The 23,234-nt window shown below is 50.8% G+C and overlaps 1 protein-coding gene across 5 annotated transcripts in view; it reads right to left on the bottom strand.

Annotated features, from left to right (window-relative positions):
- LOC122542948 (homeobox protein Meis1-like) overlaps positions 1-23,234 on the bottom strand; it is a 552,868-nt gene that overhangs the window by 332,039 nt on the left and 197,595 nt on the right. For all 5 annotated transcript variants that reach the window (XM_087984102.1, XM_087984106.1, XM_087984103.1 and 2 more), the window contains exon 6: positions 2,985-3,134. In XM_087984102.1, the coding sequence (XP_087840228.1) occupies positions 2,985-3,134 (150 nt within the window). The remainder of the gene's footprint in view (positions 1-2,984; positions 3,135-23,234) is intronic.

Here is a 23,234-nt window from a genome sequence, read left to right as displayed (position 1 = left end):
ACTGGTATGCCAAGGTTAATATTCTGGGGATAGAGGTTCAAACCACACCACAGCAGGAGGCAGAATTTAAATTCCATAAACACAATGTGTAGTGAAGGTGCCAGCCATTACCAATCCTTGTAAAAGCCCATCTGGTTCACTAATGCCCCTATTGGGAGAGAAATCTGCCATCCTTACCCAGTCTGGTCTACATGTGACTCCAGACCCACAGCAATGGGATTAACTCTGAACTGCCCTCTGAAATGGCTGATCGGACCCTTCAGTTCAAGAGGCAATTGGGAAATTGGTGACAAATGCCGAGCTTGCCAGCGATGCCCACCTCCCAAAGACTTTTTTTTTTATTTTTACAAAATGAAGGGGACATAAATAATGCCTGAGCCACTCATCAGGAAATATCTCCCCAGGGTTGGATGTTAAATCAAGGCCCTATTTCCCAAGAGGTAAGGGCTAGAACAGGACCATTTTCCCTGAGACGGGCAGCACGGTGGGTCAGTGGTTAGCACTGCTGCCTCACAGCGCCAGGGACCCAGGTTCGATTCCAGTCTCGGGCGACTGTGTGGAGATTGCACATTCTCCCCGTGTCTGTACGGGTTTCCCCCAGATGCTCTGGCTTCCTCACACAGTCCAAACCTGTTCAGGCTAAGGTGGATTGGCAGTGCTAAAGTGTTCATAGTGTCCTGGAATGTTAAGGCTAGGTGGATTAGCCATGGGAGATGCAGGGTTACAGGGAGAAGGTAGGGGGATGGGTCTGGGTGGGATGCGTTTCGGAGGGTTGGTGTGGGCTTGATGGGCTGAATGGCCTGCTTCCACACCGTAGGGATTCAATGATTTACCCGTAGACAAACATCACTAAAACAGATCGTTATCCGATCTTTCAGGGGTTTTAAGTACACTTCAACATATCGAAAGGAATTGAATGGCTGTGAGTCAGGTTAAAGCACCCCGTCATAGCACTAATGTTCATTCTGTCTCCCTGCTTCAGAAGCAAGAATGCAATAATATCTGGGGGGAGGTCAGTCCAGCGGGATCCAACCTTTTAATTTCACTTCGTAATGCTCTGGTATTCTTTCGATAGCGCCCACCCCCTCCACTTGAGGTGCCCGCCATTTCTGACAGATACGTGGGTGGTGGAACCAATGTGCCAATATCCCAACCACCAACCTCCGGCAACGCTTCCACCCCCCCCCCCCCCCCCACCCCCCCAACTCCAGCAGATGCCACCTGTGGGCAGAAAGAATGTGACACCGCCATTGGTCACTTCATCACCCACAGCAACAAAAGAGGAGGGGGAGACAGAGAGAGAGAGAGAGAGAGTCATCCAACCCCTCGAGGGATCATCACTGATGATGATGATGATGTCAATGCGCCTGATGAGATTCCAATGGTCCATGAGTACAGCCACTGAAAATAACCAGCCACCGTTGCTAAGACAGGAAGCCCGAGGTTAACAACGACCCAATTCCAACTCTGGTCTCGGGTTTCCCAACCCAAGAGCCCACGGGCACAGGCGTGCGTTGCAATGTCCATTACCATTGGCCTCCATCAAGACTCTCCCAAGGAGCAAGGTGTGCCCTCGGTCAATGGCAATTCAAAGAGATACCCATCTCCCACACACCACCGCGTCCCCAGAGCCTTGATGGTGCCCAGCAATGCCTATCCCATGCCAAGTCACGCTGTGGGCAAACAGAGCTGGACCGAGATGGTCTAGAGGCCACGCCTTCTGGAGCGCAACACACTCTGCCAATTGGGAAATAGGCTGCCTGTTTCACTACACATCGCATGTTTGTGTGTGCGTGTGTGTGCATGTGTGCGTGTGTGCGTGTGTGCGTGTGTACTAAACTCAAAGCAATAAGACTACCCTAGAAATCTCAATGTGTCTGCCCGATGCTTCTCTGAATTTGCAAGTTTTGAGAAGATCTGTAGCTCAGGTTGAGGTTCAGTTGTAGGTTTGCTCACTGAGCTGGAAGGTTCGTTTCCAGACGTTTCGTCACCCTACTAGGTAACATCATCAGTGAGCCTCTGGTGAAGTGCTGGTGTTCTATCTCACTTTCTATTGATGTATCCTGGTCTGTTGTGGTGGATGATATTAGTTTTTCTGAGAGGTTGGTAAATGGGGTCCGAAACCTCATCAATAAACACATTGATTTGGTGAACTTCACCAGTTTCCTCATTTCCCCTCCCCCCACCTTACCCCAGTTCCAACCTTCCAGCTCAGCACCATCCTCATGATCTGTCCTACCTGCCAATCTCCCTTCCCAACTATCCGCTCCACCCTCCTCTCTGACCTATCACCTTCATCCCAACCTCCATCCCCCCTATTGCACTCTCGGCTACCTTCTCCCCATCCCCACTGCCCCTCCCATTTATCTCTCCACCCCGGTGACTACCAGCCTCATTCTTGTTGAAACTTTGACTTTCCTGCTCCTCGGATGGTGCCTGACTTGCTGTGCTCTTCCAGCAACACTCTAATCTTGACATCGATTTGGACCCCATTTGCCGACCTCTGAGAATAAGAACGGGAAATGATATCACCCATTTTGAGAGACCAATTCACATCAATAGAAAGCAGGGCAGAACACCAGCGCTTCACCAGAGGCTCACTAATGATGTGAAAACAAGCCTTCCAGCTCAGCGAGCAAGCTTACAACCTGAACTTCTCTGGGTGATACAAGTTGGCGCCTCCATTATAATTGCCCTGAGAGATGATATTCAGCAGTAATGAATGTTACACATTCGCGCGGCATTTCAAAAACTCTAAAAACAATGGAGTAAAAACAGAACAGTGCAGAGCTAACATGCCATCTTTGCTGGCACAGACAATGTTTTATAAAAGGAAGCTACAAAAATCACAGCAGCAAATAAGGCAAAGCTCTCGAGGTGTGTAATACAGTCAGAGCACTGGGGTTGGACTGGATTTGGGCTCTCTCTTCACAGACCGTACATCAGAGAGAGAGACTGGGATCGGGTGGACAAATGCTCCCTACCTGATCGGAGAGGCTGGTGCAGGAGCCGGTGAAATCCTCCAGGTCAGATTTTGAGCCTCCATCGCGGTCCTCTATCACCAGGTCAATAGGCATCTTGCCCTTCAAGCAGCTGATGTAGCGGTGGCAAAAATTATCACACAATTCGTGGACCTGCGGTGGAACCAAGACAGAAACGGGCGAAGGGTGAGCCAAGCAAAGACAGACATGGCCACTCAGGCCGGGGGGGGGGGGGACACAGACACTCCACACAGCCACACTAATACCAGGGGGAATCCAGCAAGCCCACTGCTTGTTGAAGGGCACCAGAGAATCACTTTGCCTTTATACCTACAGCTTACACAGTTAATGATAGGGCTCTGGGGCATACGGTCAAACAGAGGGACCTAGAGGTGCAGGTACATAGAAAGTGGCATCACGGGTGGATAGGGTGGTGACGAAGGCGTTTGGCAATCTTGCCTTCATTGGTCAGAGGATTGAGCATCGGTGTCGAGACCTGACGAAGGGCTTAGGCCTGAGATATCAGTTCTCCTCGGATGCTGCCTGAGCGGCTGTGCTTTTCCAGCACCACACTCTCGACTCTGATCTCCAACACCTGCAGTCCTCACTTTCTCCTAGATGTTGGGATGTCATGTTGTGTCTGTACAAGACATTGGAGAGGTCAGTTTTTTTTGTTCCTTCATGCACTCACAGGATGAGGACGTCGCTGGCTAGGCAACATTTATTGCCCATCCTGTAATTGCCCAGAGGGCAGTTATGAGGCAACCACATTGACTCTTGTCCATCTCCCACGTGCCACTGCGTCCCAGAGCCTCGATGATGTCCATCCCATGCCAAGCCATGACGTATAGGCCAGAGCGGGTAAGGATGGCAGTTTCCTTCCCGAAAGGGCATTAACGAAGCAGATGGGGTTTTCCAATTGACAATGGAATCACGAGATTCTTAATTCCAGATACTTACTGGATTTAAATTCCACATCTGCTGTGGTGAGATTCGAACCCAGGACCCCAGAGCATTATTTGGGTCACTGGGTTGACAGCCCAGTGATAGTAGCACAGGACCATCGTCTCCCCTACTGTGTACTGTTCTGATCGCCCAGAAGGATGTCAGGAGAATGCTATTAAACTGGAAATGGTGTGAAAATGACTAACTAGGATGTTACTGAGACCGGAGAGTTTGAGTTATAAGGAGAAGCTGAATAGTTTAGGATTTTATCCCCAGGAGCATCGGAGGCTGAAAGTCTATACGTTTGTAAAATCATACGGGGTATGGGTAGGGTGGATAGACAAGGTCCTTTCCCCAGGGTAGGGGAGTCCAAAAATAGAGGGCATAGATTTAAGATGAGAGGGGAAAGATTTAACAGGGACCTAAGGGGCAACTTTTTCACACAGAGGGTGGTGCGTGTGGGGAATGAGCTGCCAGAGGATAGGGTGCAGGCTGGTACAATCACAACATTGAAAAGGCATCTGGATGGGGACATGAATAGGAAGGGTTTAGAGGGATATGGGCCAAGTGCTGGCAAATGGGACTAGATTAATTTAGGATATCTAGATGGCATGGATGACTTGGGTCAAAGGGTCTGTTTTTGTGCTGTGTGACTCTATGACTCAAAGGGTTCTTGTATTTCTTTCAACAAATTGAGACCAGGAATTGGAGAGGTGGAAACGTCATGTGGGAGATGGAGCCAGAGAGTGTGTTGACAGTGTTCACCCACAGACCAATAGATGTAGGAGAGGCATTCAATGGATTGCAGGTTTCCATTGTCCACCTCTGCTGTGTATTTCAACCAGGATCTTACAATCCCAGCTCCTATCAGGGTCTGTCACAGCAGGCCGAGGCTGGGTGAAACATCAGCAGATAGGAACTCGGAGCAGAAGTCAGCTTCTTTGCCAATCCTCTATCCCCATATCATCTTCCCACCTTCTCCCTATCCGTCGGCATGCCGATAATTACTGATCATTTCTCCATCCTCACCTTCCTGAGGATATTCAGCGACTGTTGGGGGGGAAGATTAGACCCAGCTCCTTCCGAAACACAACCAGCCACCATGTATGTCTCAGTGGGCAAGAGGGGGAGGGGAGTGAGAGGGAGAGAGGGGAAAGAGGGCGAAAGGGAAAAGAAGCTGAAGGGGGTGAGAGGGGGAAGGGGGTGAAGGGGTGATAGGGTGAGAGGGTGAAGTGGGTGAGAGGGTGAAGGGGTGAGAGGGTGAAGGAGGTGAGAGGGTGAAGGGGTGAGAGGTGAGAGAGTGAAGTGGGTGAGAGGGTGAAGGGGTGAGAGGGTGAGAGGGTGAAGTGGGTGAGAGGGTGAAGGGGTGAAGGGGTGAAGGGGGTGAGAGGGTGAAGGGGTGAGAGGGTGAAGGGGGTGAGAGGGTGAGAGGGTGAAGGGGGTGAGAGGGTGAAGGGGGTAAGAGAGTGAGAGGGTGAAGGGGGTGAGAGGGGGAAGAGGTGAGAAGGTGAAGGGGGTGAGAGGGGGAAGGGGGTGAAGGGGTGATAGGGTGATGGGGAAAGAGCAAAGGGGGGACAGGGTAAGGGGTGAAGGGGGAAAGACTGAGAGAGTGAAAGGGTGAAGGAGGAAGGGGGAAGGGGGTGAAGGAGGTGAGAGGGTGAGAGGGTGAAGTGGGTGAGAGGGTGAAGGGGTGAGAGGGTGAAGGAGGTGAGAGGGTGAGAGGGTGAGAGGGTGAAGGGGGTGAGAGGGTGAAGGGGTGAGAGGGTGAGAGGGTGAAGGGGGTGAGAGGGTGAAGGGGGTAAGAGAGTGAGAGGGTGAAGGGGGTGAGAGGGGGAAGAGGTGAGAAGGTGAAGGGGGTGAGAGGGGGAAGGGGGTGAAGGGGTGATAGGGTGATGGGGAAAGAGCAAAGGGGGGACAGGGTAAGGGGCGAAGGGGGAAAGACTGAGAGAGTGAAAGGGTGAAGGAGGAAGGGGGGAAGGGGGTGAAGGAGGTGAGAGGGTGAGAGGGTAAAGGGGTGAGAGGGTGAAGGGGTGAGAGGGTGAGAGGGTGAAGGGGTAAGAAGGTGAGAGGGTGAAGGGGGTGAGTGGGTGAAGGGGTGAGAGGGTGAGAGGGTGAAGGGGTGAGAGGGTGAAGGGGTGAGAGGATGAAGGGGTGAGAGGGTGAAGGGGGTGAGAGGGTGAAGGGGGTGAGAGGGTGAAGGGGAAGGGGGTGAAAAAGGTGAGAGGGTGAAGGGGTGAGGGGGTGAGAGGGTAAAGGGGTGAGAGGGTGAGAGGGTGAAGGGGTGAGAAGGTGAGAGGGTGAAGGGGTGAGAGGGTGAAGGGGTGAGAGGGTGAGAGGGTGAAGGGGTGAGAGGGTGAGAGGGTGAAGGGGTGAGGGGGTGAAGGGGATGAGAGGGTGAAGGGGGTAAGAGGGTGAAGGGGGTGAGAGGGTGAGAGGGTGAAGGGGTGAGTGGGTGAAGGGGTGAGAGGGTGAGAGGGTGAAGGGGTGAGAGGGTGAAGGGGTGAGAGGATGAAGGGGTGAGAGGGTGAAGGGGGTGAGAGGGTGAAGGGGGTGAGAGGGTGAAGGGGAAGGGGGTGAAAGAGGTGAGAGGGTGAAGGGGTGAGGGAGTGAGGGGGTGAGAGTGTGAAGGGGGTGAGAGCGTGAAGGGGTGAGAGGGTGAAGGGGGTGAGAGGGTGAAGGGGAAAGAGCGAAGGGGGGGCAGGGTAAGGGGTGAAGGGGGAAAGACTGAGAGAGTGAAAGGGTGTAGGAGGAAGGGGGGTGAAGGAGGTTAGAGGGTGAGAGGGTGAAGGGGTGAAGGAGGTGAGAGGGTGAGAGGGTGAAGGGGGTGAGAGGATGAAGGGGTGAGAGGGTGAAGGGGGTGAGAGGATGAAGGGGTGAGAGGGTGAGAGGGTGAAGGGGGTGAGAGGGTGAAGGGGTGAGAGGGTGAAGGGGTGAGAGGGTGAAGGGGGTGAAGGGGGTGAGAGGGTGAAAGAGGTGAGAGGGTGAAGGGGTGAGGGGGTGAGAGCATGAAGGGGAAGGGGGTGATGGAGGTGAGAGGGTGAGAGGGTGAAAGAGGTGAGAGCGTGAAGGGGTGAGGGGTTGAGAGCGTGAAGGGGGTGAGAGCGTGAAGGGGGTGAGAGGGTGAAGGGGGTGAGAGGGTGAAGGGGTGAGAGGGTGAAGGGGGTGAAGGGGGTGATGGGGGTGAAGGGAGTGAGAGGGTGAAGAGGGTGATGGAGTGAAGGGGTGAAGGGGTGAGAGGGTGAAGGGGGTGATGGGGTGAAGGGGTGATGGGGTGAAGGGGGTGAGAGGGTGAAGAGGGTGATGAGGGTGAAGGGGGTGAGAGGATGAACGGGGTGATGGAGGTGAAGGGGGTGATGGGGTGAAGGGGTGATAGGGGTGAAGGGGGTGATAGGGGTGAGAGGGTGAAGAGGGTGATGGGGGTGAAGGGGGTGATGCGGTGAGAGGTTGAGGGGGTGATGGGGTGAAGGGGTGAAGGGGTGAAGGGGGTGAGAGGGTGTGATGGGGTGAAGGGGGTGAAGGGGGTGATGGGGGTGAAGGGGGTGAAGGGGGTGATGGGGTGTGATGGGGTGAAGGGGGTGAAGGGGGTGATGGGGGTGATGGGGGTGAAGGGGGTGAAGGGGGTGATGGGGTGAGAGGGTGAAGGGGGTGATGGGGGTGAAGGGGGTGATGCGGTGAGAGGTTGAAGGGGGTGATGGGGTGAAGGGGTGAAGGGGGTGAAGGGGGTGAGAGGGTGAAGGGGCTCTTCACAACGATGGCATCGGGTGGTGACTCTGGATAGGTGGTACTGGCAGGACATCGTTGCCCCTTTCGCCCTCTCCCCCAGCATCGTGGGTCTTTTTTGTCCAAATAAGGTATCAACTTCATGTCTCATCCAAGAGAAATCATCATCAGATATCAGCCAGCAGAGCTATGTGGATAGAATGGAGTGGGAGGGAGGGGGTGGTGACTGACTGGATTGGTCCAAATAGAGATGACATAGGCTTGGAGGAGGGTGGAGGGGGGTTGAATGGCCTGCATTAAGCGCATGGATGATGATGGGATAGTGTAGGGGGATGAGCTTAGAATAGTTCACAGGTCGGTGCAGGATGAAGGGCCGAAGGGCCTGTTCTACGCTGTATTGTTCTACGTTCTATGTGCATGGTTCTATGAGAATGCAGCACTCCATTTGTAACATCTTGGAATGTCAGCGTAGACATTCCGAGCTCAAATCTCGGGAGTAGGACTTGCATCCAGCACCATGTGACTGACATAAGGATAGTGATCCAGTCCAGAAGCATAGATCTCCCATAGCTTCAAAATGAACCACAGACTCCTCTCCCTCTTCCAATGCCACGTCCGCCAGGAATCTGGAGATTCCTACGATCTGAAATCGGATCACAGTCTGATCCCTCAAAAAATGCCCACCCTTTAAACAGAGCTGGCTGAAGCACTTCATTTATTCCAACGGGTAGCGATGATTATCCACATTTTCCGTTATACAAAAGTGCCGAGTGGGTGATCCATCTCAGCCTCCTCCAGTGGTCCCCAGCATCACAGATACCAGTCTCCAGCCAATCCGATTCTCTCCACGTGATATCAAGAAACGGTAGGAGACGCTGGATACTGCAAAGGCTATGGGCCCTGACACCATTCCAGCAATAGTCCTGAAGACTTGTGCTGCAGAACTTGTTGCTCCCCAAGCCAAGCTGTTCCAGTACAGTGACAACACCGGCACCCACCCGACAATGCGGAAAATTGCCCAGGTATGTCCTGCACATAAAAAGCAGGATAAATCCAACCCGGCCAACTACTGCCCCATCTGTCTCCTCTCGATCATCAGTAAAGTGATGGAAGGTGTCACCAACAGTGCTATCAGCAGCACCTGCTCAGCAATAACCTGCTCAGTGACGCCCTGTTAGGGTTCCCCCAGGGTCACTCAGCTCCTGACCTCATTACAGCCTTGGTTCGAACATGGACTAAAGAGCTGAATTCCAGAGGGGAGGTGAGAGTGACAGCCCTTGACATCAAGGCTGCATTCAACCAAGTGTGGCATCAATGAGCCCTGGCAAAACTGGAATCAGTGGGCATCAGGGGGACAAACTCTCCACTGGCACAAAGGAAGATGGTTGTGGTTGTTGGAGATCAGTCATCTCAGCTCCAAGACATCTCTGCAGGAGTCCCTCAGGGTAGTGTCCTAGGGTTGAAAATGTGTTGCTGGAAAAGCGCAGCAGGTCAGGCAGCATCCAAGGAACAGGAGAATCGACGTTTCGGGCATAAGACCTTCTTCAGGAATGAGGAAAGTGTGTCCAGCAGGCTAAGATAAAAGGTAGGGAGGAGGGACTTGGGGGAGGGGCGTTGGAAATGCGATAGGTGGAGGGAGGTCAAGGTGAGGGTGATAGGCCGGAGTGGGGTGGGGACGGAAAGGTCAGGAAGAAGATTGCAGGTTAGGAAGGCGGTGCTGAGTTCGAGGGATTTGACTGAGACAGGGTGGGGGGAGGGGAAATGAGGAAACTGGAGAAATCTGAGTTCATCCCTTGTGGTTGGAGGGCTCCCAGGCGGAAGATGAGGTGCTCTTCCTCCAACCGTCGTGTTGTTGTGGTCTGGCGATGGAGGAGTCCAAGGACCTGCATATCCTTGGTGGAGTGGGAGGGGGAGTTAAAGTGTTGGGCTACGGGGTGGTTGGGTTGGTTGATCCGAGTGTCCCAGAGGTGTTCTCTGAAACGTTCCGCAAGTAGGCGGCCTGTCTCCCCAATATAGAGGAGGCCACATCGGGTGCAGCGGATGCAGTAAATAATGTGTGTGGAGTTGCAGGTGAATTTGTAGCAGATATGGAAGTGTCCCTTGGGGCCTTGGAGGGAAGTAAGGGGGGAGGTGTGGGCACAAGTTTTGTATTTCTTGCGGTTGCAGGGGAAGGTGCTGGGAGTGGAGGTTGGGTTGGTGGGGGGTGTGGACCTGACGAGGGAGTCACGGAGGGAGTGGTCTTTTCGGAACGCTGATAGGGGAGGGGAGGGAAATATATCACTGGTGGTGGGGTCCGTTTGGAGGTGGTAGAAATGACGGCGGATGATACGCTGTACATGGAGGTTGGTGGGTGGTAGGTGTTCGGAACGCTGATCCGTGACTCCCTCGTCAGGTCCACACCCCCCACCAACCCAACCTCCACTCCCAGCACCTTCCCCTGCAACCGCAAGAAATGCAAAACTTGCGCCCACACCTCCCCCCTTACTTCCCTCCAAGGCCCCAAGGGACACTTCCATATCCGCCACAAATTCACCTGCACCTCCACACACATCATCTATTGCATCTGCTGCACCCGATGTGGCCTCCTCTATATTGGGGAGACAGGCCGCCTACTTGCGGAATGTTTCAGAGAACACCTCTGGGACACCCGGACCAACCAACCCAACCGCCCCGTGGCTCAACACTTCAACTCCCCCTCCCACTCCACCAAGGACGTGCAGGTCCTTGGACTCCTCCATCGCCAGACCATGGCAACACGATGGTTGGAGGAAGAGCACCTCATCTTCTACCTGGGAACCCTCCAACCACAAGGGATGAACTCAGATTTCTCCAGTTTCCTCATTTCCCCTCCCCCCACCTTGTCTCAGTCAAATCCCTCGAACTCAGCACCGACTTCCTAACCTGCAATCTTCTTCCTGACCTCTCCGCTCCCACCCCACTCCGGCCTATCACCCTCACCTTGACCTCCCTCCACCTATCGCATTTCCAAAGCCCTCCCCCAAGTCCCTCCTCCCTACCTTTTATCTTAGCCTGCTGGACACACTTTCCTCATTCCTGAAGAAGGGCTTATGCCCGAAACGTCAATTCTCCTGCTCCTTGGATGCTGCCTGACCTGCTGCGCTTTTCCAGCAACACATTTTCAGCTCTGATCTCCAGCATCTGCAGTCCTCACTTTCTCCTCATAGTGTCCTAGAGCCCAACCACCTTCAGCTGCTTCATCAATGACCTTCCCTCCCTCATTAGGTCAGAAGTGGGAATGTTTGCCAATGATCACACAATATTCAGCATCCTTCCCGACTCCGCAGATACTGAATCAGTTCATGTTGAAATACACCAAGATCCGAACAATATCCAGGCTTGGGTTGACAAGGGGCAAGTAACATTCATATCACACAAGTGCCAGATAATGACCATCTCAAGAGACAGCCTGACCATCACCCCTTGATATTCAATGGCATTACCATCAATTAATCCCCAATTTCAATGTTCTAGGGGTTACCCTTGACCAGAAACTGAACTGAACTGGACTAGCCACACAAACACAGTGGTTACAAGAGCAGGTCAGAGGCTGGGAATCCTGCAGCGAGAAACTGACCTCCTGACTCCCCAAAGCCTGTCCACCATCTATAAGGCACGAGTCAGGATTGTGATGGAATACTCCCCACTTGCCCCTGGATGGGGGCAGCCCCAACAACACTCAAGAGACTTGACACCATCCAGGACAAAGCAGCCTGTTTGATTGGAATCACATCCACTAACCCTAACCCTAACCATAACCCATCCACTCTCTCCCCCACCGACGCTCAGTAGCAGCAGGGTGTACCATCTACAAGATGCTCTTCAGCAATTCACCAAAGATCCTCAGGCAGCACCTTCACAATCCCACGACTACTTCCACCTAGAAGGACAAGGACATGGGAACACCACCTTCTGTGAGTTCCTCTCTGAGCCATTCACCATCCTGACTTGGAAATATATCGCCGTTCCATCAGTGTCACTGGGTCGGAATCCTGGAATCCCCTCCCCAAAGGCATTGTGGGTGTTCCTACCCCAAACGCAGTGGGTCCAGTAGGGCATCAGCTCACTGGCGCCTTCAGAGGGTGGGTAGGGATGGGTAATAAATGAATGATGCCCAGCCAGCGATGCCCAGATCCCACGAATAAATGAAAAAAGCTGGCAGCTCTGTACCACAGTGGCATTACCACTTACGATGACCCAATATGAGCATCAGCCTATCACCTCGGCTAACACCTCAGCACGGTACAGAGAGAATGTTGCATTGCCAGAGGAACAGGGCTTGGTCAGTGTCAAACTGAGAGCCTTGCCTACCTGTGGAATATGAGCAATGAATGTGAATTCTGATTCATAGAAAGCCTGGAGCAGGAGAGCTCAAAGTGGATCAAAAGGAAAACGATCAAAATGTTTGGAAATTGACAGGTAAAGCAATGCACATTATATTATATAGCACCACTGGGAACACACAATACCGCTGTGAGAATAGACATGCTATCACAATTTTCGATCTTGGTCTCTTCAGGACAGAATCGCAAGAATAGCAAATCTCCAACAGGAGCAACCATTGGCATGAGAAGAAGGTGCTCACTGGTTAGCAAGGTGGTTCTGATTGGTAGATCTGTTGCCATGGAGAATGCAGCAGGGAAGAGTTTTTGTTTTGATTGAAATCAAACTGAGGCAAGTCAACACCGATTGGTCGAGACACAGCCATGAGGAAAGCACCCAAGTTGAAAAGGCACAATGCATGGACATTGTTTTTTTTTCCTGTTTATGGAGAACCAGCTCTTCCATCTGAATATATGTAACTATAATATAATCTTTAAACCATTATCTGAGGACATGCTTTCAATTCCTCTCCTCATCGCCTTAATGTTAAACCATCAGCTGTTAAACTATAATGCATGGCTTAGAAAGGGTGGACGTTGGGAAATTGTTTCCGCCGGGCAGGGGAGACTAGGACCCAGGGGCACAGCCTTAGAATTAGAGGGAGGTCAATTTAGAACGGTAATGAGGAGACATTTCTTCAACCAGAGAGTGGTGGGCCTGTGGAATTCATTGCCACGGAGCGCAGTGGAGGCCAGGGCATTAAATGTCTTCAAGGCAGAGATTGATAAATTCTTAATCTCGCAAGGAATTAAGGGATACAGGGAGAGTGCGGGTAAGTGGTGTTGAAATGCCCATCAGCCATGATTGAATGGCAGAGTGGACTCTATGGGCCGAATGGCCTTACTTCCACTCCTGCTTCTTATTAACCTCTCTATCTTGCCTTTGTGACAACACTGTGGCTTGAAGCTGTATATTTAGTTCTGGGTTTTTTTTTTGAAGAGAGGTTTTAAGGCATCGAGCAGTCTACCAGAACCACTAGAGTAAGCAGCTTGTGAGGCCTTGGTTTTTTTTTAAAAGCTGTAACAATAGAAGCAGACTGGATGGGTGGGGTCAAGCTCCCACACAGCCAGAAGATTTAAGTTTAGCTTTCAGCAGTTGGGGGTTTATAACCTCTCTCGGTTACAGCTGCTGGAGTTACATGTGAGACAATTTGGGCTCTGAATTTGCCTTTTTTCAAGAGAGTGTGAGACATTACTATATTGGAACAGTTAATTAGTGATAGTTTCTGTATTATTCTGTTAAGCTTTCCATTAGAGTGAAGATGATGTTATCTCGCATAGTGACAAAACGTCTGAGAAGGAACCTCCCAGCTCAGTGAGCAAACTTACAACCTCAACCGCAACACGAGCTACAAATCTTCACAAAAATCGCGGAGTGCAGTTATTCTAATTCTTTCTCTCCTTTGTTGCAGTTTAACTATCGGGGATGAATAAAGTGTGTTTTGCTTAAATCCGGTCGTTTGACCAATCGAATTGCACCTTGCATTTACCTTTCAAATAAGAAATGGTTAGGGACTGGACTATTTTGCGAATAATTGGAGGGGGGGTTTGGTCTGGTCCAGACCAGGGCACGGGGTGGCACGGTGGCTCAGTGGTTAGCACTGCTGCCTCACAGCACCAGGGACCCGGGTTCAATTCCAGCCTCGGGCAACTGTCTGTGTGGAGTTTGCACATTCTCCCTGTGTCTGTGTGGGTTTCCTCCGGGTGCTCCGGTTTCCTCCCACAGTCCAAAGATGTGCAGGTCAGGGTGAATTGGCCATGGGAAATTGCCTGTAGTGTTAGGTGCATTAGTCAGAGGGAAATATAGGGTAGGGGACTGGGACTGGGTCTGGGTGGGTTACTCTTCAGAGGGTCGGTGTGGACTTGTTGGGCTGAAGGGCCTGTTTCCACACTGTAGGGAATCTAATTTAATCTAATCATAACATCTCTTGCATGGTCTGATGATATTTGCTATGCGCTGGGGTGGCATGGTGGCTCGGTGGTTAGCAGTGCCAGGCGTTTGAGTTCCGATTCCACCCTCAGGCAACTGTCCGTGTGGAGTTTGTACATTCTCCCCGTGTTTGTGTGGGTTTCCTCCCACAGTCCATTGCAGGTTAGGTGGATGGGCCATTCTAAATTGCTTTGGTGGCTCAGTGGTTAGCGCTGCTGCCTCACAGCACCAGGGACCCGGGTTCGATTCCACCCTCGGGCAACTGCCTGTGTGGAGTTTGCACATTCTCCCCGTGTCTGCGTGGGTTTGCTCCGGCTTTCTCCCACAATCCAAAGATGTGTAGGTCAGGTGAATTGGCCATGAGAAATTGCCAGTAGTGTTCAGGGATGTGTAGGTTAGGTGCATTAGTCAGGGGTAAATATAGGGTAGGGGAATGGGTTTGGGAGGGTTACTCTTTGGAGGATTGGTGTGGACTTGTTGGGCTGAAGGGCCTGTTTCCACACTGTAGGGATTCTATGAAATGTGCAGGCTAGGTGTATTGGCCATGCACAGTGGCTCAGTGGTTAGCACTGCTGCCTCACAGCGCCAGGGACCTGGGTTCGATTCCAGCCTCGGGTGACTGTCTGTGCGGAGTTTGCACATTCTCCCTGTGTCTGCGTGGGTTTCCTCCCACAATCCAAAGGTGTACAGGCCAGGTGAATCGGCCATGTTAGGTGCATTAGTCAGAGGGAAATGGGTCTGGGTGGGTTACTCTTCGGAGGGTCGGTGTGGACTTGTTGGGCCGAAGGGCCTGTTTCCACACTGTAGGGATTCTATGATCTTACGCCTTCATCTATCTAACCTCCTCCCACTTCTACCCCTATCCCAAGGCACACAGGACACGGCCTGACTGAAGCCCATCCTAGCTGCCGTCTATCCCTGCCAACAACTCCCTTATTTGCTTCCTTTCCAAATGCAGCCGTCATGATGGAATGAGGAAAGAAACCTTTGGGCTTTCTCTTTATCTGAAAGAGGTTATAAACTCGAATCTCTGGCTAACATGTGTAAGTCATTAAGATTTACATTCTCTGCTGGCCGAGAAAGCACAAGTGAGATCATTAATGTTCTGTGGATCATGTGCCTGAAAATTTAAGTAAATCCTTCAGAAATGTGCGATCGATTTCCATCCACCTTTCAGAGTCAGTTATACAACTCTTGCTTCTGAAATCATAGAGTCATACAGCACGGAAACAGACCCTTCGGCCCAACCAGTCCATGCTGGGCATAATCTCAAACTAAACTCGTCCCACCTGCCTGCTCCTGGCCCAAACCTTTCCTATTCATGAACTTATCCAAATGTCTTTGGAACATTGTAACTGTACCCACATCCACCGCTTCCTCAGGACGTTCATTCCACACACGAACCACCCTCTGTGTAAAACGTTTGCCCCTCATGTCTTTTTTAAAATCTTTCTCCTGTCACCTTTAAAATATGCCCCCTAATCTTGAAATCCTCTGCTCTAGAGAAAAGACAATTGCCATTCCCCTTACCTGCACCCCTCGTGATTTTATAAGCCTCTATAAGGTCACCCCTCAGCCTCCGATACAGCAGCATGAAAGGCCCAAGCCTATCCAACCTTTGCTTGTAACTCAAACCCTCCATTCCCTGGTAAATCTCTTGTGACCTGTCAGCTTAATATCTTTCGTATAACAGGGTGATCCGAATTGGGCACAGTACTCCAGGAGAGCTTTCACCAACATCCTTGGTGGGATTCGAATTGAATTCATTGCCACAGAAGGCTGTGGATGTCAGGTTATTGAGTATATTTAAGACTGAGATGGATAGGTTCTTGAGTATGAAGGGGAACAAGGGTTACAGGGAGAGAGTGGGAGAATGGGGTTAAGAAACTTATCAGCCATGATTGAATGGCGGAGCTGACTTGATGGGTTGAATGGCCTAATTTCTGCTCCTATGTCTCATGGTCTTATGGTCCGTACAACCTCACCATAACATCCCAACTCCCATGCTCAAAGAGTCCGAGCGATGACACCAATAATAGAGTCCGTACAGTGTGGACGCAGTCCATTTTGCCCATCGAGTCCACACTGATCCTCCGAACAGCATCCCACCCAGAGCCATGCCCTTACCTATTCCTGTATCCCTGCATTCCCCACGGCTAACCCACCTCGCCTACACCTCCCTAGACACTACAGGATGGTTCAGCATGGCCAATCCAACTAACCTGCACACCTTTGATCTTTAAGTAGTAACATTTCTGGATTCAACCCCACAGCATAAAGGCTAAACCTGGATAACAGTCTGTGGTGCAGTGGTAGCGTCCGTGCGTCAGACCCAGAAGGCCCAGGTTCAGATCCCCCACCCCCTGACCTGGAGGTATATTACAGCACACCTGAGCAAATTCATTAACATGTCAATCAAACAGGTGGGGGGGGGGGGGGGCTGTTGTGGTGCAGAGATAATGTCCCTAATGTGACCAGGAAAGCCTCAGTTCCATCATCCTGGAAGGTTTGTTGTGTACAGGTTGGTTAAAAATTTATAAAATTAAATGTTCGATGTGTGATACAGTAGCTCAGTGGTTAGCACTGCTGCCTCATAGCACCAGGAACCTGGGTTCAATCCCACGCTCTGTGTGGAGTTTGCACATTCTCCCCGTGTCTGTGTGGGTTTGTTCCAGTTTCCTCCCACAGTCCAAAGACGCGCAGGTTAGATGGATTAGCCATGGGGGAATGTAGTGTTACAGGCATAAGGTGGGGGTGTGAGGCTGGGGGAGATGCTCTTCAGAAGGTCAGTGGGGACTCGGTGGGCTGAATGGTCACTTGCCACATTTTGCTGGGACTTGAATTTGTGAGTGCCACGTTGCCACCGTTTGGGTGAGATGTTGTATCAAGGCTTTGTCTGCCGTGTCTGGTGCATTCATTTGTCTCCAGAACAAAGGATCAGAGAAGTCCTTCCTAGTAGCAATAGAAAAGTGGCTGGAGAAACTCAGCAGGTCTGGCAGCGTCTGTGGACGGAGAGAGAAGGCAAAGTTAACATTTCAAGTCTGCTCCTGCACTTCTTCAGAAATGGGGCTACTGGGCCCTGAAGAGAAATCCTGACTCTGGTCCTCTCTTTACAAACGCTGCGAGATCTAATGAGTCTCTCCAGCACTCCCTGGACTTTGCCTCTATTTGAGTCCTCCCTGGTGTCCTAGCTAATGCCTATTCTTCAGCCAATACCACCAAATCTGGGGGAATCTGGTCATTAGTGGGCGGCACGGTGGCACAGTGGTTAGCACTGATGCCTCACAGCGCCAGAGACCCGGGTTCAATTCCCGCCTCAGGCGACTGACTGTGTGGAGTTTGCACATTCTCCCTGTGTCTGCGTGGGTTTCCTCCGGGTGCTCCAGTTTCCTCCCACAGTCCAAAGATGTGCAGGGTCAGGTGAATTGGCCATGCTAAATTGCCCGTAGTGTTAGGTAAGGGGTAGATGTAGGGGTATGGGTGGGTTGCGCTTCGGCGGGTCGGTGTGGGCTTGTTGGGCTGAAGGGCCTGTTTCCACACTGTAAGTAATCTAATCTAATCTAATTAACTCACAGCCCTTTCTGGAATCGGTCTTTTACCTGAAACTTTGATTCTCCTGCTCCTCGGATGCTGCCTGACCTGCTGTGCTTTTCCAGCACCACACTCCCAACTCTGATCTCCAGCATCTGCAGCCCTCCCTTTCTCCTTTGTGGAATCTTGCTGTGTGCATCTCAGGTGCCTCGTTTCCTTCATAACAGCACTGACAACACTTCAAAAGCATTTTCTTATGAAGCAATGTAAACGTGGCTCCCTTATGGTCACTGGACTTTACACGTATTCATACACGGGCATGTAAAACAAACAAGTCCTGGCATTACATCTTTTCTTAAATTAATCAAAAACATAAGACAATAGATCCCCTGGTGCACTCTCCATGGCAACAACCCAACCAATCAAGGTCAAGTCAACAGCACCCTTTATCCAAGCTGAATAAAATGTTCTGAGGAAGGGTCACTAGACTCGATACGTTAACTGTGCTTTCTCTCCACAGACACTGCCTGACCTGCTGCGCTTTTCCATCAATTTCTGATTTCATTCATATATGATCCCTTTGAAATCTGGCATTCTTGCATCGAGTCCTAGTGAACATGGGGTGAACACCTTGTCTCTTGTCTCAACAGTCTGCTGACTTTGGATGTTTTAAGGTGCCCTAAGGCAATTAAAACAAAGTATTACATAATAACGCCAGTCGCTCTCTCAATCATTCCCCAGACCCTTATCTCTGTCCCTGTGTCTCTTGCACTTTCTGTAGATCACGTAGCCAAAGGGAAGTTTCCAACAGGTGTGCAGTAGAAATCGCTATAAGGTTTTTTATCCTGTCACCAGAGCCAAACATGCTCCGTATTAATCTTACCTCAGTAAAGCTTCTAAAACCTAGACACTATGGAAAATATCCCTACCGCGTAACTGACTGAGTTAATTAAATGCACTCCACACTCAGCTCATAGCATCACAGCTTTGGGCAAAAATGCCAAGAAAGGCCCAGGCTTTCGGCCTACATTTAGAGACACCAAAGACAATTAAATAGATGGATAAATGAAGGAGGAAGAGGTCCGTTCTAATAAAAATTACTTGAATTTTTATTGAAACTTGACTGAAACCTGATATTAGGCATTTTTTGAGTCTGGGACTTTAAAATTTTTAAAAAGGCCTTTTTTTTCCCATTATGATTGAAACTTCCAATGAAAGCAGTTGACTCACAAAATGTGGCAACAGGATGTCGAGTGGCACAGGAAAGGCCTGCAGGTTTAGTCCATCATTAGATCCTAAACTGTCAACACTTGAGCTAAAGAAGCTAGAGTTATTCCTTCCTACTCTGGATCCGAGAGGAAGAGCTCACCAAATCGTCTCCCACTCCTAACTGCTCAAAAGCTGGAGTACTGTCATCAATGATGCCCACCCAAGTCGAATAGTTCACCAATGCTTGTTTCCTCCTGAGCTCTCAATCTCAGCTGACAATCGATCTAGCCCTTTGTGGAAGAGAGTTTTGAATCATCATCATCATCCTCTGGGTGAGGCACGGTGGCTCAGTGGTTAGCACTGCTGCCTCACAGCCCCAGGGACCTGGGTTCGGTTCCAGCCTCGGGTGACTGTCTGTGTGGAGTTTACACGTTCTCTGTGTGGGTTTGCTCTGGGTTCCTCCCACAGTCCAAAGATGTGTGGGTTTGGGTGGATTGGTCATGGGAAATTGCTCATAGTGTTGAGGCTAGATGGGTTAGCCATGGGAAGTGCAGGGCTATAGGGACAGGATGGTATGCACTGCAGTGCAGCCTTGAGAGGCTAAAAATAGCCTCTCCCTGTGCTGTAGGTATTCTGTACAAGTGCTCTTCTTTATAATTCATTCACGGGATGTGGGCATCGCTGGCCTAAGTACCCTCAAGAATTGCTGCTGATTATTTGGTTTGAGTTCACCCACAATGCCCTGAAGAAGGGAATTCCAGGATTTTGACCCAGTGACACTGAAGGAACAGCGATATACTTCCAAGTCAGGATGGAGAGTGGAGGGGAACTTGTGGTCCCATGTATCTGCTGGCCTTGTCCTTCCGGAGGGAAGCGGTCTTGGGTTTGGAAGGGGCTGCCTGAGGACCTTTGGTGAATTTCTGCAGGGCGTCTTGTAGATGGTACACCCTGCTGCTACTGAGCGTCGGTGGTGGGGAGGGGATGGTACACCCTGCTGCTACTGAGCGTCGGTGGTGGGGAGGGGATGGTACACCCTGCTGCTACTGAGCGTCGGTGGGGGATGTTTAAAGTGGAAGGTAGGACCCCAGAGGCTTCGCTCTACAGTTTAAGCTGCTAAAGCTGACTCATAAACCCGAGGAGGTCAAAGACTTTAGATGCAGAGAATTTTTTAAAAATCTTTCTCACTAATTTGGCTCTTCAATCACAAGGGTTTCTTTTTAACTTGAAGAGTATCGGGGTTGGGTTAACATTTTGGGTCTTATTGTATATACTGTATATGCTAAAGCTGGGGCAAATTCGGTGTGTGTTGTCTGTGTTACTCAAAACTGTGAAAAACAGTGCAATGACATACTGATTGCAGTAGGGGGCATCCTTCTGTGATTATTGGCACCTTCTGTCTGATAATGTTCGAGTTACGGGCACAGCCACCCCTTGCATTCGTATAGCACCTCTCACATTGTAAAGCACTATTGTGACTGGAACTGGGGCAATGGTCCTGATACTAATGAAGCCATGTGTAGGGTGGCTTAGCGGCTAGCATTGCTGCCTCACAGCGCCAGGGACCCGGGTTCGATCCCAGCCTCGGGCGACTGTCTGTGTGGAGTTTGCACATTCTCCCCAGTGTCTGCGTGGGTTTCCTCCCATAGTCCGAGGATGTGCAGGTCCGGGTGGATTGGCCATGGGAAATGCAGGAATGGGGTGGGTCCAGTGGAATGATCTTTGTGGTGGGGTGTATCTTAGATTATAGACTTCATGGAGGACTAAGATGGGGGAGGGTAGAGGACCTTTTGTAGTGCAGTGGTAATGTCCCTATCCCTGGTCCAGGAGAGCCAGGCTCCTTTCCCATCTGTTCCAGAGGTGTGTTGTGACATCTCTGAACAGGTCGATTGGGCAAATATGTTTATTGATTGGGGAGAAAGTGTGGACTGCAGATGCTGGAGAATTGGGAGTCAGAAAGGGTGCCCTTTGGATGCTGCCTGACCTGCCGCGCTTTCCCAGCACCACACTTTTCGTCTGTTACTGATCGGGTGGGTGGTGCAGGGTTGGGGTGGGGGGGCGGGGGTGGTGCAGGGTTGGGGGGAGGTGGTAAGCTGGTGAATTTCCGGGGCGGGGGAAAGCTTGTATATGAGTGGAGAGGTCAGGGGAGATCGGTTGTCACTGGGAGGGTTGCTGAGCTTCAGTTTCCTCTCAGTCCACATAGTGCTGTAAAAAAAACCTAACAATTTCACCCTCCTCATCTTGTCCCACAGAATCTCTGCAAGTATGGAAGCAGGCCATTCAGCCCGCCCTGACCCTCTGAGGGGCATCCCACTCCCCTATGCTCTAAGCCTGCATTTCCCATGGCTGACCCACACATCTCTGGACGACATGGGGCAATTTAGTGTGGCCATCTCCAGACGGTGGGAGGAAACCCACCCATACAGTCGCCCGAGGGTGGAATCGAACCTGGGACCCTGGCGCTGGGAGGCAGCAGTGCTAACCGTTGAGCCACCGTGCCAGGGGAATACACCAGTTTAGGGTTTCAAAACAAGAATACAACTTTTATCAAGTGACCCCTCGCCTGCCTGGTCCCCAGCCCTTGCTCTCCACCCTATCTCTATTGGCTGGATCCAGGTCAGGGACATGTTTTGGACTTGCATTTCAGTGCCTGTCCTGACTCAGTCGATAGCCTCAGAGCTGGAAAGGTTTCTGAGTTCAAATCCCACTGCGGACTTGCTTGTCACAGTTAAGGCTGACCTTCCCATGCGTCACTGATAAGGAGGCTGTCATTTAGATATAACGTTACACCGAGACCCCATTTGCCCACTCAGGTAGATTCCCAAGCATTATTTCACAAAACAGCAGATGGTGATATTTATCCTTTCATCAAGGAGGTTGTGGGGGTGACCTTACAGAGGTTTATAAAATCATGAGGGGCTTTGGTAAGGTGAATAGCAGGTGTCTTTTCCCTTGGATTTGGGGGGTTTCAAGGTAAAACATAGCTTTAAGGTGAAAGGAGAAAGGTTTAAAAAAAAAAAATTTTTTACCATGGAGAGCAGTTTGCGTGTGTAATGAACTTCCTGAAAAAGTGGTGGGTGTGGGTAGAGTTACAATGTTTAAAAGACATTTGGAAAAGTTCATGAATAGGAAAGGTTTGGAGGGATATGGGCCAGGAGCAGGGCAGGTGGGACTGGTTTAGTCTGAGATTATGGTCAGCATGGACTGGTTGGGCCGAAGGGTCTGTTTCTGTGCTGCATGACTCCATAACATCACAAATACAGGTCACTGATAGTGGGAGATGTTGGAATAGTTCACTAAGATAGAGTCGTAGAGATATACAGCACGGAAACACATCCAACGCATCCATGCTGCCCAGATATTCCAACCCAATCTAGTCTGTCGTAACCCAGGGACCCAGGTCAGTGTAATAATCCAGGGGCACGGGTTTAAACCCTGCCACTATAGCTGTTGGAGTTTCAACTGGATTAATAAAATCTTGAACTGAAACCTAGTCTCGGTGACGGTGACCAGGAAACTAGCAGAGATTATTACAGAAAAAAAACAACAAATATCATTCTGTCCTTTGTGTCAGAGCTGGAGATCTTCTGCCTTTACCCTGGTCTGGCCTACACGTGACTCCAGGCCCATAGCAACACGATTGACTCTTACACTGCCCTCTGCAATGGCCGAGCGGTTCGAGGGGCAATTAGGAACGGGCAACAAATGTGGTGCTAGCCAGTGATACCACACACCCCTTGAAAGTGTGAAGGATTGTGGGAGCTTGCTGTGTGCGAATTGAGCATCATCCAACGCTTCCATTGTGCTGAAAGGGTGCTACATCAATGAAACCTTTTCTTACTTTTCTTTCTCTCTCGCCCGAACCGAACACACCGTTTTTCTGAGGGATGGACGTTAAATATTTCCAGGAAATAATTTGGGATAGGTTGGGGAGTGTGGCCCTGCACCAAGAGCACGTTGTACCTGACCTGGGGAGCACTCCACACTGCAAGGGTCTGGTTAGAGGGAGTGGAAATAATTGTGAATGTTAGCAGAGTGATGGGACACGCAGGGAGATGGATATCAAACCTCTAAAACAGTATCTGTTTAAACGCCAGACACGATCGACTGGGTATCATGTTGCTAAACCCCCCAGCAGGCTGACAGGTAAATGCATCACATTGTGAAACAGAGAGAAAGAGAGAAAGAGAGAGAGAGAGAGAGAGAGACTCAGCTTAGATTTCCAGGCCGAGGGGGTCAGTGCAGAGAAAAGGATGAGCAGTAAATCAACAAAACTTCTGATGTCTCCTCACACAGCCCACACAGCCCGACTCTCCAGAAACAGGAGGGGAGGGTGATGCCCCTAATGGCCGAATAGCATTGTCACCACTCCCCACTGCCAAAAGGTTGGCTGTTTGGGCTGATGGGTTTGGAAGGTGATTGCAGTTGGGAAATCGGAAGGCCATGGTCTGAGTGGGGGGTGGAGTGGGTGGGGGGAGTGTGGAGATGGTGAGGTGAGGCGGTGTTGGGGGGTGTTGAGAG

The sequence above is a fragment of the Chiloscyllium plagiosum genome, unplaced genomic scaffold (assembly GCF_037043375.1).
Source record: "Chiloscyllium plagiosum isolate Xiang-an unplaced genomic scaffold, Cpla_swu_hap1 HiC_scaffold_47, whole genome shotgun sequence".
Lineage (NCBI taxonomy): Eukaryota > Metazoa > Chordata > Chondrichthyes > Orectolobiformes > Hemiscylliidae > Chiloscyllium > Chiloscyllium plagiosum.
This window is presented reverse-complemented; position numbering and strand designations above follow the sequence as displayed.